Here is a 14,724-nt window from a genome sequence, read left to right on the forward strand (position 1 = left end):
ATTTATTCTTTAATAAACTGCAAAGCTACTCTACTAAAGACAGGCAAAGGCAACTTGCTATAGTTTGAAATAAAAAATGTACAGGTACAGTTCAGTTTAGTTAATAAATGATTAAAAGTTTAGGTTATAAGATAGCTGATTTATGCAATAGAAAACAGCCATTATGAATATAGAAATAAAAATATTAATATATGCAAAATAAAAGCAGACAGTCTTAATGAAGGGAGAAAACGAAAGAAAGGGCAACAAGTAGAAGCTAACCAACAGACCATTCAACTAACCAACCAATACATGAGCGCTGGGTTAGTGCTGAGGTACTCCAATACCCTATTGAGGAAGAGAGAGAATATATGGGTTAAGCAAATACACCAGATGGTGTATAAAAACTTCAAGCAAATTACAGTGCACTCAAGCCTTACCCATTTAAGGAGTCCATTTTCATAATCACTTAATTATTTATATAATCATACACTTATAAAACATTTAATTCCGAGTTTACAAGAGTTGCCATATAAGAGCACTCTTGCAATAAGGGATTTAAATGGAATGCTACTACTACGCAGAAAATTTATATGAATATGTCAAATATTCACTGATATCCACATAACAGATTTAACAAACTATGGTTTAATACAGCTAGTACTAATATCACTTGCTTAACACTATTACTCCTTTGAAGTCAGTTTTAGAGATATTTCACAGTCTGGACAAACTTTTCCATAAGAACCTATTTCAGTAAGAATTCACAATGAGGAAAAAGCTATCCCTAAAAACATGCTTCACCAGAAACAATAAGACTCATAGAAATCTATCTTGACTATACTGTCAAGTACAGTGAACATTTTAGGTACATTCTCATAAACAGCTACCTTTATAGCTACTAAAATCATGAAAGGCAACCTAACCTTTATTTACTCTTTACATTTTCTGAGCTGGTGGTAAATATTTGCTGCGAATCTCATTAAAGTTAACTTTGATTACGGTTATGGAACTTAACACACAAATATTCATGCACCTAAATATCTTGATATATTGCTAAAGATATACAGTACTGAAAATTCATAAGCTTTACAAGGACTATGGGCTTTATCATTAGAGAGAATGTTACTACATCAAAATTTTCATGTAAACAGGTTGTTTGTACCAGGCTTCTGCTTCACCACCTTCTGACAACTTGACCAATCTGGTTTGTTGCAGTTATGTTCCCCATCTGCTGCTCAGTAGGGGTCTTATTGCAGTTATGTTCCCCATTTGCTGCTCAGTGGGGGAGCATTAATTTTAGGGATGGATTAAGACTGTCTTGATTTTTGCTTACCTGACAAATCTGGAGAGTTTAGTTTCTCTAAGAACATAGCTGGCATTAATTAAGGCTAACTCCACAACCCTATGGCGCTTTACATTATTGCTTCTGTATAAAAGTTTACTATCCTTAAAATTAATTCTGCGATTAATATCTAAAAAATGTATGGCTTGTGCATTATTTCTATCATTAACAATCATGGCTTATTTTGTGCTCCCTGGTGCATTTTTGTTGATTTCTTCCAGTATCCCTTATGTAAGCCAAATTGTAGTACTTACAACCAATAAAGTATAACCTGGCTTCATCCTTTTCCTTCACTTCATGTTTTGTTTTTACAAAGGATTTACAATATAGTATTGGGAAATTGAAAAACAAAATTTATCCCTAAGATTTTTGAGGAGTTATAATTAAAAGTTAATTAGTTATGAAAATCTCGAGGATAAACAACATACAGTATAAAGTAAATTTGTTTTCCAGTTGGCATTACTATCTATAAATCCCTTTGCAAATACAAAACTGCCACTTGGCTTAAGTGGGTAACTCAAAGAAATATCCAAAATGGATCGGGAAAGCACTAAAGCACCATTAAAGTTAGTGACAGAATTAATGAACTAGCCACATGTCATTGGGATTTTAACCAGGGAATGAATTTTAAGGATAGCAAACTTCTGTACAGAAGCAGTAATGTAAAGCACAGTAGGGTTGTGGAAGTCTTCATTACTTCAATATCATTAGTGTATACTTTAGGTAAGATAGACGTCAGCCATGTTCTTATATAACCTGTGCTCTCTAGGTTTGTGAAACACAAAAACCAGATTTATTTCCTGGACTGAGGAAAAGCAAAATACTCGCCTTTCTTGGTCCACACCCAGTATGAATGCTCCCATTGAGCAGCAGATGGCAAGTATAACTGCAACAACTAGATTGGTCAAGTTGTCACAAGATCAGGCAGGAAATTATATAAATATCCTGTCTGTGTAGAAATTTTGATTTAGTTACTTTCCGTCTGACAATGAAGACCTTAAGGATTTTCAGCGTATCTTAAGCAGTATACAAAGATGTAAACTCTTCTTTAAGAAGTCTAGTCTATCCTACCTTTAAGCACCATGGCTGTTCTTCTTAGTCTGCTGAATTTATTGCTTTGCTTTGTTATTTAGCAAGTTTTAGCATGATGCTAATGCTCAGATGAAATTTTTGGAGACAGTACAGTACAGTATTTAGAAATATATTTCTACTAATGCAAAGCATCATCAAATCAAAAGCAAGTTATAAGCTTTGATAACATATCTGCTGCAGATACTGGCAGCTCAACCCCTCCCCCCCCAGAGAGAGAGAAATTGGTTTCATACCCAGAAACTTTGTTAAATAATTTAGTATGCAGTAATAGTATATACCCTAGCAGTGCATACATAGATTATGAAAGATTATGCTGTACACTTTTTTCATTAAACATAACCCTGATTTATCTAATTTCATACAATAAACAATAACACACCATACTTATACCAAGTTGAATTATTCCAAGTCTTTTGAAACCCAGGGGTTGAAATTAGAAAACCTGTACTTTACCATATTTTTCTTTCACTAATGTTATCCCTAACCTCAAGGAATAACAAGAGTCACTCCCCAAGTCTAAAATTTTTAGGAAAGCTTTATGCTTTATTTTAATTCATTCTAAATACCCTTATAATATTTAGAATGAAATACAAAATAGATTCTACCCTTATGATGTAGAACCTATTTTGTATGCACAACTATTTATCCATAAATTTACCATCAGCCACTTATCCATTCACAAATTTGAAAAAATAATTGTATCAGCGTTCCAAACAAAGTTTGAAAATTTATATCTCAGACGTGTCGATTTTAAAGAGATAAAAGCTTTTACAGTGTTTTGGTAAGTCATTATAATGAAAAAAGGTCTAATTATTCTGGCCTTGAATACCCCAAGCTTTTCTGCTATATTAAATACAAGCATTTAACATGTTGAAGGCAAGCTCTGCAATTACCAAAGTAAAAGACAATTTTTGGAAATAAAGTTTGTTTCATCGGCTTTTATTTCATTAAATAAAAAAAATGCTGCTAATTGCCATTTTTTGACAATAAAATGCTAAGATAAAAAAATTTTTTTTTTTTTGCACATAAAAAATGAAAAGACAATTGACTAGGGTTAATAATCCAATCTACTGCAAGGTTTCTTAATTAAAAATTTATTGTAAAATGTAATAAATAATGGAAGTTTTCAGGAAGGATATTAAATATTTCAACATGGCATTTACTTCAAAATGCTGAACTGAAGGGTTTGAATATGGGCATTACCATATAGCAATCCTATGATTGTTTAAAAATTGAAACTAGGATAAATTTAAGCATTTGAAAATTTGTAAATGGTGTTAATTTAACTGAGCACTGTCACATAACACAGTTCACTCAAGCTGCACATTCTACACATTAATCTGAGTTAAACAGGGTATTCATCAAATATCCACAGGTCAGATAGGTGTGACCCATGTAGATCAAATGGCATTTTATTTTAATACACCCCTACCTTAAACCAAAAAGGGTTTAAATTCTCTTGTTACCATTTGCCTTATTTATTTTGTAAGAATACAGAGTTCAATGTTGCTAAATAACCAACTGCAGGAGCAGCTGTATTTGAATAAGTCCTAGTATATTGAAGCTTTGGTCGCCTTGTCAGCATCCTCATTGTAACAATGTAAATTAAAATAAGTTGGTTATCTCAGCTCCTATACATTACACCAAATTAAAAAGAAATTTTTATTTTTCCTAACATATGATCAACAATTTCCTAGCTACTGTATACATATTCTAATTCAAAATCAATAATTTTGATTAAACTTCGACAGCAAAGGTAAAGGGTCAACACATTTCATCAAATCTTCTTGAATGTTCTATCCAAATAAAACACTCACAAGACTGGGGTATAAAATATGCACTAACAAAACATACTGTAGTTTGAATAAGAAAGGGAGGCTCATGAAAAACTTCACCCTGTTGAAATAGCCTTGCCTATTGTTTCAAAGACATAAAATATTTGCTCAAAGAACAAATGCCATTATAAAAATATTCTAAATTTACAGATCAGAATATCAATCTTTAGGTTCTAAAATATGAAATATTCTGAAATACAGTTTACTACAAGGAATGGTTTGATATACGTACTTGACATTCAAGAAAAGCTAGTTATTAAAAACATGCATTCTGCCAACCATGTAGCTTATACTTTCAGTACAACACTTTGGTAACAAAATCCAATGATGGATTCACTACTGCCCCTAGGGTTACTGTTTCACAAACAAGCAACAACTTTTACTGTTACAATATATGCAATGAAAAAAAGCAAAGCTCATTGTAAATATGACTACTACACTGTACTAATTAACTTACAGAAGATTTTTTGTAAACTAGCTGATATTCATGTTAAGTCAATCATATGAGGATCTGTGGTTACTTTACAGTATCCATTGATATTTTAGATAATTGTAGAAAAATAAATATTTAATAATACGTAATATATATACTAAAATAAAGAAATCTACTAGACTATACTAAAGATTTCCTCATTAAAATGAGGGAAATTCAATTTCATAGTACTCTGATAGCAATGTCACATTAACTCCCAGTTCATAACAACACTGTTTACTAATTCAAGTGAAAATTCTAAAATGCACATTTTTCATACTTAAGGATTTTCTGAGTTATGTGGAATGGATTGTACCCTACTTATCTTGAATGTAAATCCTACATCTCAAACAAACAACCATGTTATAGACTAAAGAAACAAGAGAACAAACTAAAATACACACACTGTAAACACTATCAGGGAATAACTAGACCTACAAAAATGACTGCTCCATAAAACAACCTGGTTAAGACATACTATAATTTTAGGGCATCCTATGACCAGCACTAGCTTCCAGTTATTATGCCTAATAAGCATTCTCAATTCTATGCACTATGATCATTCTATGATGATTTCAGCTCCCATTAATTGTTCCTTGGGCTAGAACAGCTCACCTAAAATAGATATTTTTGGATGGATAAGTTTTACTAGTTTCCAAAGTAAACTAGAAACTAGTCTACTAGTTTCCAAATGTAACCTAGTCACTGAAAGGCAAGCTAGCCAAACCCAAATAAATAGGGAGGGTTAGAGCTGGGAAGAGCATTTCCCCATGAAACATCTACCAAAACCAATTATGAAATAAGCCATTTAAGATATATAAATAGCTGGAGGTTGATTATTAAAAACAGCATTCCAACTAGGGATTAAGATGAGAGTAGAATCTAAATGTGCATACGGTACAATTTTTATTTTCAGGTCCTTTTCAGATACTAATTTAAAATTTTCATTTTCTTACCTACTGCATATGAAGGTTGAATTGGAAAATTTCACATCATCAAAACATAAGAATTTACAACTAAAATATTCGGCCTCTTACATTTATGACTAAGTTATCCCCCCCAGACCTGAATGCATTAACAGTAATAGGAATTTTTAAAAATACAATAAATGTCTTTAATGGAGTCTACCTAAAGCAAAGGTGATTATTATTATAGATGTTAATAAGTAGTTTAACCAGAGGATGAGTGTTGGGCATTTCCCTAAGTAACTTCATAGGGGAATTACAGATCCCCATTAGTGAGGCAAGACCAATGCATTACTTGTCTCTTCCTATTCATGATAAAACTACAATCTTATTTCAACAGCACACACTTTCAAACTCCACTTATCCTTCTTTTCCATTCCTTAGGGAGCTTACCCTTCTTCATTCCTGTCTTAATTGCTGGCATACAAGACAAGATTTATTCTTAAAATCCTCAAGGAAATTCATGGTATGCCTTGTAAGGTGAAGGTCAAGTATAAAAGTTTAACCTAGACGCAATGAGTAATTAGTTTTGATGACAACAAATCCCACCATCAGATATAAACAAAACCTACTGTGGTCTTTACTTTGTCATTAAAGACAAAGTTAGACTGCCAAATATAAGAGTAATGCAACAAAATCCCTTATTTTGCAATCTGGTAAGTTTTATTCCCACTGCTAATATTTTTAAAAAATGAAATACAATCCAGTAAATTCAAATACAGTACTAATTTACAAAAGTTCCATTTCAAGAGAAAACCATTTTATCAGTTTTTTATATATTTTTTTATTACTAACTACCATACTTTACAGTTCACTATTATCCAAATAAAGTAACAATACACACTATTCATCTGTTCTTTGTACATATGTCTAAGCATTATGGACTTTTATATATTACCTTACAATTGAGCATGCAGCTTCAGCAGTTTTAAATTGCAGTCATAATGATTCTACTAGATGATGGATTGTTTTTTATTGTTAGATGTCAGTATTTTTTCTAAGGAGGTGATAAATACTAGTCCTTTTTGCTTCATACAAATGTCTAATCCTCAGGATTTTATACAATACCAACGTAATAAGCAATCAGCTTCAGTATTAATAAATGCAGCCATTACGAATCTGCCAGTCTCCACTGATGATAGCAATTTGTTAATTTCCAACTTTGCCTCCAACACAATATCCAACAACAGGCATTAAAGTGTACACACCCTATTGCTGCATCATATATTTTACTTTGCATTAGGGTTGCAAAATATAGTTGGTACAGTAAACCCCCAGTATTCGAGGGAGATGCATACCACGGCCCCCAGCGAATAGCTAAAATCTACGAATACTTAAAACCCCTCTAAAAACACTTAGAAATGCCAATTTTGATAGTTCAAACACAAAAAAAAAATCTCTAAAAAAGCTTATACCTGAGTATTGTAATAGTTTTATCACAAAAAGTGCATTGTCATGAAAATTATGTGAAAATACAGTAATTAGTGAATATTTCTTAGTGAAAAATACCGTGAATGGGTGAATTTTCCAAGAATAATGTGTAATACGTTCTATACAGAAATCCACGAATAGGTGAGTCCGCAAATCATGAGACAGCGAATACGGGGGGTTTACTGTATATTTAAAATTAGAGCATCTGTGATATACAGAGCAAGAGAGTGAGAGATTGTAGTCTCACAAGATATTTGTATGGTAGCCTAACAGGTTTTGCACAGTGTAATGATGGCCCAAGTTTTCATGTAGAATACTATTTAAGAATACTGCTGTAAAATGCAGTACTATATCTTCAATAGTTGTGTGTGAGAGAAAGAGAAAAGAATTATTTTCTTTAGGATAGTCAGGCATTTAAATGACTGCATAAAGATCAAGTAACTTTGATACTTGTCAAGTAACTTTGATTACTTTTAACACTGAATGATGATTTTTTTTATACCATACATATCAGTGTTATAAGGTATCTGTGATAGACTTGAAATCACAGTACGTATCAATAATATACATGCGTAAGGGGGGGAGGGGGAGAGGACTCTTTTTGGACTAGCCAAACAAATGTCCAGATATTCATATGATGTTTTAAGTTCTTAATGTATCTTTGCTTAGTTTAAATACCTCCAGTATGTTTGCTTAGCTCAAGTACCTCCAATGTGTTTTACACTGTTTATACACAGACAAAGAACACAAGAGATGTTGGCTAGGCTTGTTCTAATCACAGTGCTAGGCAAGGGCCAATACTATAATTTAAAATACCTAAAATATACCTAAAAATACAGGTTTTATCTTGACAGTAATATGTGAATACAGATTGTAAGAAGCTCCAAAATAACTTATTGTTGGAAAGGCTTCACCGTGGTGGGATAGACTATGTAGACTAGGGAAATGATATGTATTTTTAATTTTTCTAAATTGAGGTGCATCTTATAAGCCAGCAAATACTGTTCATACAGTATACAGAAAAAACCCTTGGTCTTAACATATGGGGATTTTCTCAAGTGCCTAGCTGGATACCGGTTATTAACAGTACAAGGTTTTGGTGGCAACACAAGATAGCCAATGGGGAGTTCTCTCTTAACCGCCTTCCAAGCAAGAAGATCTCTGTCTTTCTCGCTCAGAAGCTACTTGTTTTAAGCTTTTCCTGCCTATTCTGGTTGTTCATTCTCTTTTCTTTTTTTGTTGTAGGAGTCTGCATTATATTGTGCTATCTGTGTGTTTTTGCCCGTGAATCATCTAAGCAATCCATGCCTCAAAAGATGCCTGGGCATTGGAAATAACCCATGCTCTCATTATTTAACCTCCTTGGATACAGACCCATATACCATGTGTAGCAGATGCAGATCTAATGATTGTAATGTAAGTAATCCCTGTTCTGAGTGTCGTAATTGGTCTCCAGAGCAATAGAAGAATTTTGGTACGAAAAGGAGATATGAGGAAGTTGGTTGCTTTGTCTTGGGAAGATTTCACACCCCCATCGCAGCAGATGCCTCCATTCCTTGTTCTACCTCTTCCATGCCAAAACCTCCTCTCATAGCATCTTCTCAGGAAGATTTTACTCCTCGTTCTTCTATTGCTTCATCTTTAGATGATTTGCAGAGGGGTTTGGGAGATCTTGCAATTGATATAGCTGTTCCTGTTCTTTTTTTTTCTGAGGGGGGTTTATTGTTATTCCCCCACACATGGTGGGGGAGGATCCAGCTCCCCCTTGTACAATCTTTTCAGGCATGGATACGCAGAAGCTTTCCGAGTGTTGGGCGTCATTAGGCCTTCCTTTGGGGGCCTCCTGTCCCACTTCATTTCTTCCTGCACCCCAGTGTCTACCACCGTGACGGTTTCCAAAGCTACGGTTTCTGTGACCTCTTCCTGTTTCCATGGCTGCTCTTCCCTCGTCCTACACCATACTGTCATCAGCCTTGCCACCTCCGTTTTCTTCCATTCCTGGGCCTTTTACGTCTGCTGCTTCTGACGCTCTTGTTCAAGCCCTGTTGGATAGAGTCGAAGGTGCTCTTTTGAAGAAAAATCAAAGAGGAGGCATCATAGATCTCCCTTATGTTAAGACTTCAGGTTTGTTTAGTTATGAAAAATACAAACTGACTTAAAATATATTTTATTTTGCTTCATGATTAAAGCTTGCCTTTGGTTGGTACTCATAAAAATCACTATTACTTAAGAGCTCCCAATATCTCTGGGATTTTTCATCAGGTTTCATAATGTTTTATTGTTGAGCAATTCAAGGCAATAATTAATAATTCTCTGTTTCTAATACTGTTGAATGTGCACTGTAACTAATAAAAGGGTTTGTAGTTTCTGGGTTGTCATCAACTCTGTTCATTCTCAGGGCTTGAGAATAAATGGGTAACAGTGTACTGTGGGGGTTGGTAAAAGTTGTGTAGTTCTACCAGGGTTGTTGTTCATATGAGAATGCTAAAATGGCTCAATTCACACTTCAGGGGCTGTAGTAGGGCTTCCAGCTCTTGTATGTCCTCCCTGGGCAAAGACCTTCATCTTTGGTAGACATCTTGATGTAAGCAGGACTGTTTGCTTAAGATGACTTGTGTAAACAAGAGTTTGAATATCATTGGTTTAAATTTGCATAGAAGAGATCCTATAAGCGACAGGCAAACAACACTGGCAGCTGTATCATTGGATTTTGTGGCTGGTGGCAGATCACTGCTGTCCTCATTACCTTCCACAGTGATCAAGGAACGTATGTCACTGGACGGACAGCACATTACTGCTTGTGGTGGTGGTGTATAACTGGAAAAGAATGAGGCTTGCAACATGGAGTACAGAAGACTGTGGCCACAGTGTGTGTCATCGGACAGCACATCATTGCATGTGGTGGTTTATAACTATGAAAAAGGATTTGACTCGCAACTTGCCATACAAAAGACTATGGCCACAGAGTCACCATCAACACAACCTTCACCTACTGCCTCATTGCCCCAGAGAGAGAACTCGACCATCCTATAGATGGTCTGCCCACAACCCTGGCCAAGACATCTCTTCACTGCAGTATCTGAGAAAGCCTGTTCTAGCATTCATTCCACCAACCCCCTACTTTTACTATGGTCTTCTCCTATAGCCCATGCCTTTTCCTTGTTTCCTCCAAGCCTCAGATGATGTCTGCATGGAGTGCATTCCAAGCCCATTGTTTCAGCAGTCCAAACACAACTCTGGTCTCCCCTGTGCTAGACACAGCCACCCAGTTCAAGACGTTGTCAAAACTCAGATATATCTTGCTCCAAGCTGGCAAGAAGAGTTAATTCCTTCTAGGCTAGTCAGGGCTTTGAGATTAAGCACCCCTGATACCTACTACCAATTCTCTTCTGGCAGATCTAGAGGCATGAGTTCTTCCAGTTCTTCCCAAGGGGTTCAAGAATGGTGTGTTCCCCTCCCTGACCTCAGAACAAGAGAATGAAGTTTGACTCCTCTCAAGACCAAGCTGCAGGTAGAGGATTCAATAAACTACAATTGATCTAGGAGACCTGCATGGTGAATCATCCTTTGGGGAGTGTCGAGTTTTCAGGCTTCAAGGAAACCTCAAGAGTGGAACTCTGTGGGTAGAAAACTGGCTCTTTAGCAAGGAAGTTTGATTTACCAATGGCAAAATCTCCCCTGACCATCTTCAAGGATGTCATGCTTATGATCCAAGGCTGAGGTACAGGCAATCCCCGGTTATCGGCAATCCGGTTTTACAGCGCTTGTCTAGCGACGAAAATCGCCGATTTCCGCTTATTGGCGCCGATACATTCATAACAGAGGTGCCGATCTCCGGTTATTGGCGCCGATGTGCCGAAAATTGCCGATTTTCAGTTATCAGCAATTTCCCGCTTATCATCACGCTGTTGGAATGGAACCCCGCCGATAACCAGGGACTGCCTGTACTATGAAAGTGTTAAGACTGATGAGCTGGCACTCCACATTGATCCCCTTCCCAAACCAGTTGAGGATGTTGTGCAAGATTCAAAGCTGCAACTCAGAAAATGCTCCAGAACAGTAGACATGATTGTCAATGGCATTCTACCCACCTTTAGCTCAGAGGCTTTTTGTCAAAGAAATGGAATGGTTTCAAGCATTTCTACATGGAATTGATTGTATTTTTGTCAAAGAAATGAAATGGTTTCAAGCATTTCTACATGGAATTGATTGTATTTTTGTCAAAGAAATGGAATGGTTTCAAGCATTTCTACATGGAATTGATTGTACTCTTGAACTGGCAGGTGGTTCCTTGGGGGTACAACTTCCATCCTGGCAATAAGGATTCATCAACGGACAAAATAGCTACAGCAAGAAGGATGACTTGCTCCCTAGGAAAGGTGGCGATCCTGCAAATCCATGTCTCTCTACCTACTGTCCAGCTCAACTGCGGCAAGGTCTTTAGGTCAAAGCCATCTCAGTGGCATCCATCATAATAGGGGCTAGAAGCCATCTTCAGGTCAGGAATGTGGTGCCATTCCACTTTCTCCCAATTTTATTATAGATGTTTACTTATTTGGCCCTGTAATCACTGAAAAATAAATCATCTGAGGGAATGGTGCAGGGATTATTACTTTTCATTGCCCTTAGCCTTTCCCTTTTTCTGGCACTAAAATACCAATGAAGGTGCCTCAACCCCACATTGCAGTTGAGTATTTTGAGCTGGCGGATCCTGCTTCCTGTGCAGAATACAAACCATTGCTTTTAAAGGTCAGGCACTCTGCTTACATTAGCCCCATCTAAGCTGAACCTCTGAAAGAAAGGGGAAAGGGGTTCTACTTATGGCAAATCCACCCTCTGGATCTCAACTACTACTGTGCTCAGGGGATTTTCTCTCTTTTGGTTCCCTCTTGAACAGCAATTGAAGCACCTAGCTACTTTTTTAAATCATAAAAAAACTTGCGAATTAAGGGTTGAAACTTCACACACTACAAGTTATGAGTATAATGTCCTAAATTATGATGTCATAACATTAATATAGTTTTTGTTATAGCAGCCTCAACATTTAGCCCATTTTTTTTTTTTTTTTTTTTTTTTTTTGTGAAAAGTTCGTCTAAATGCTTTGCCATAAAGTTTTCCTTTATTGTCTAAATGGTCTACAGTGTGGCCACACTATTATGCAAGCCCACATGATGTCATAAAATATTCGGTTACAGTGCATTTGTATTAATTTTCTTTTCAAATTTGGAAATATCTGAATGTGACCAATCAGTTGCCTGCAGTATCAACATAATGCGAAAGTTTCAATAAAATAGAGGAAATATTGAATTTTCTGTGCGAAAAAAACTTGAGATTTTGGCCCGTAAAGTTTAAAGGGACTTGATGAGGCTGGCTATGGAGTGATATACTCTCTCTTCTTTCTGAGAGCAACTGAAGCATCATTTACTGAGTGACTCTGTGTTTCTACAGTCATCGTAGTCACTAGAGTTGCCAAAAGTGCTAATTCCATGCCATGATCACCTATTTTACTGGGTAAAATGAGCATTATGGTTGAGTAAATAGGGATGGTTTTTGCTATGCAGCAGGCCAGCTACACCTTACATCCTCGGTGCTCCTACAAACCCATTAATCAATGTATGCTGCCCATTTCCCATCCCAACTTTCATTTGAGTCCCAGATCAGGTACAAAAAAAAATGAACATACGTGTGGAGCAGAAAGAGGTGTCAGGTTAGTTGCGTAGACGCATTCTTTTCAGGATTAATCTGATGCCACTAGGATGAGTTCTGCTTGGAACAAGGCATTTATGGTTCATGCATTTGTATGAAATGTGTTTTATTGTATAATAAAACATCACTGTGCATGCACAGATTTGGTCATGGGCATTTCATCAAAATATCCATGGGTCACAAAAATAAGACAAATTTACATTTTTTGGCCCTACCATTCATTATATTTTGTTATTGTGAGTGCCAAGCCTCAGTGAGCAGCAAAAAATCATAAGGCAAAAGTTTTTTCAAACAGCTCCAGCATCATTAAATTTGATCCTAGAGAGCTTATTTTTTTTTTGGCAAATGACTGAACTTCATCCTTAAATGAAAATTTGTATATACTGTAACATGTTCTTACTTATCTTAGCACAAAAATTACTAGTGATGAGAATTTGAAATATTTTTTATTGTATAGCTGATAAAATTTCCTTTCCATTATATATAGTTTTATAAATTTTGGAAAAAAATATTGATAGAACACGAACCAAAATTTTTCACGTTGCCACGCTAGTTACTGCTAGACTATGCAGGAAAAAGTTTTTGTAATCTCTCTAGCATCATTAAATTTTATCTTAGAGAGCTCACTTTATCTTATTTTTTTTCAGCAAATGATTGTACTTCATCCTTAAATTATCAAAATCCCCCTAATGTGTAAAAAAATAAAAAATAGTGTAGCTGAAATTAAAATGTGCATACCATGTTTTACATTACTTATTTTTATATAAGTAATTTACCAAGTAATTACATAGCTATAGTTTCCACTGTAATGGCAGCTTAGATTCAAAATTTCGCGGGTAGTGCTTTAATATAGTTTGTGTAGGTGAGCAACCCATCCCACTAACGGAATATTAGAACGACCTAGCAGACAATTCTCATTTGTTTCCTGCTGTCCGTGGTGGCAACACCTGGTCTGGCGGTAGCTTTTTTCATTATTTTCTGGTTATTTTACCGGATTCCAACGGGGGATTCTTTAAATCAACCATCAGAACGCATATATTGTAGCCTTCAAGCTGAAATCTTTCAGGATGAGTTTTTTCTTATTTTGTTTTATGTTGATTCAGTCATCATCAAGCTGCCAGTAAATGACGCCATTTGCGTTGATGGTTTGTTTACCGGTTAGGCTTCTGGCGGCATCAATAATAGTTTTGCATTATTAAAAGTAATTCTCGGATGTTATGACATTCCATTATAAAAGTAAATTGTATGTTACGCATTTTCAGTAGGCAGTAACTTTGGCAATTCATAAATTGTTTTCCAGCTATAAACTAGTAGCGAGCCACCTATAATAGTTTTGTTTTTAAAGGTACAGTAATTCTCGAGTGTTACGACACTCTGTAATAAAGTAATTGGTCTAAAATGATTGGTGTATGTTAGGCTTTTCATTAGGCCATAACCTTTGCAATTTATGAATTGTTTCATGTCCATAATATACTAGCGAGCTGTAGATAATAGTTTTGCCTTAAAAGTAATTCTCAGATGTTACGACATTCCATTATAAAGTAATCGGCGTGTGTTACGCCTTTTCATTAGGCATTAGCTTTTGTGATTCATGAACTGTTTACTGATCATAGGCTACTGGGGAGATGCCAATATTGTTTTTCCTTTAAAGTAATTTTCAGATGTTATGACACTGCATTACTATCTTTCATTAGGCCACAATTTTGGCAATTTATGATTTGTTTATCAGCTATATGCTTTGCGCAAGCCAATGATAATTGCCTTGAAAGTAGTTCTTGGATATTTTGCCATTTCATTAAGCCTGTAACTTTTGCAATTATGATTTATTTACCGGACCTATCTTCCTGGAAGCCTCCAGTAAATAAATTTTTGACATAACCATCACACCTTCCTTTGCAT

At 35.6% G+C, this 14,724-nt stretch overlaps 1 protein-coding gene across 43 annotated transcripts in view; it reads right to left on the reverse strand.

Annotated features, from left to right (window-relative positions):
* p120ctn (adherens junction protein p120) overlaps nucleotides 1-14,724 on the reverse strand; it is a 312,485-nt gene that overhangs the window by 3,258 nt on the left and 294,503 nt on the right. For 7 of the 43 annotated variants that reach the window (XM_067105348.1, XM_067105329.1, XM_067105331.1 and 4 more), the window contains one exon: nucleotides 282-327. The exons of 34 other annotated variants lie outside the window; for them this stretch is intronic. In XM_067105348.1, coding sequence (XP_066961449.1) covers nucleotides 304-327 — 24 coding nt within the window. In that variant the 3' untranslated portion in view covers nucleotides 282-303. Of the gene's footprint in view, nucleotides 1-269; nucleotides 328-14,724 lie in introns of all 43 variants that reach the window. 2 more of the 43 variants (XM_067105313.1, XM_067105310.1) reach the window with 1 other exon arrangement.

This window comes from Macrobrachium rosenbergii, chromosome 6 (genome assembly GCF_040412425.1).
Source record: "Macrobrachium rosenbergii isolate ZJJX-2024 chromosome 6, ASM4041242v1, whole genome shotgun sequence".
Lineage (NCBI taxonomy): Eukaryota > Metazoa > Arthropoda > Malacostraca > Decapoda > Palaemonidae > Macrobrachium > Macrobrachium rosenbergii.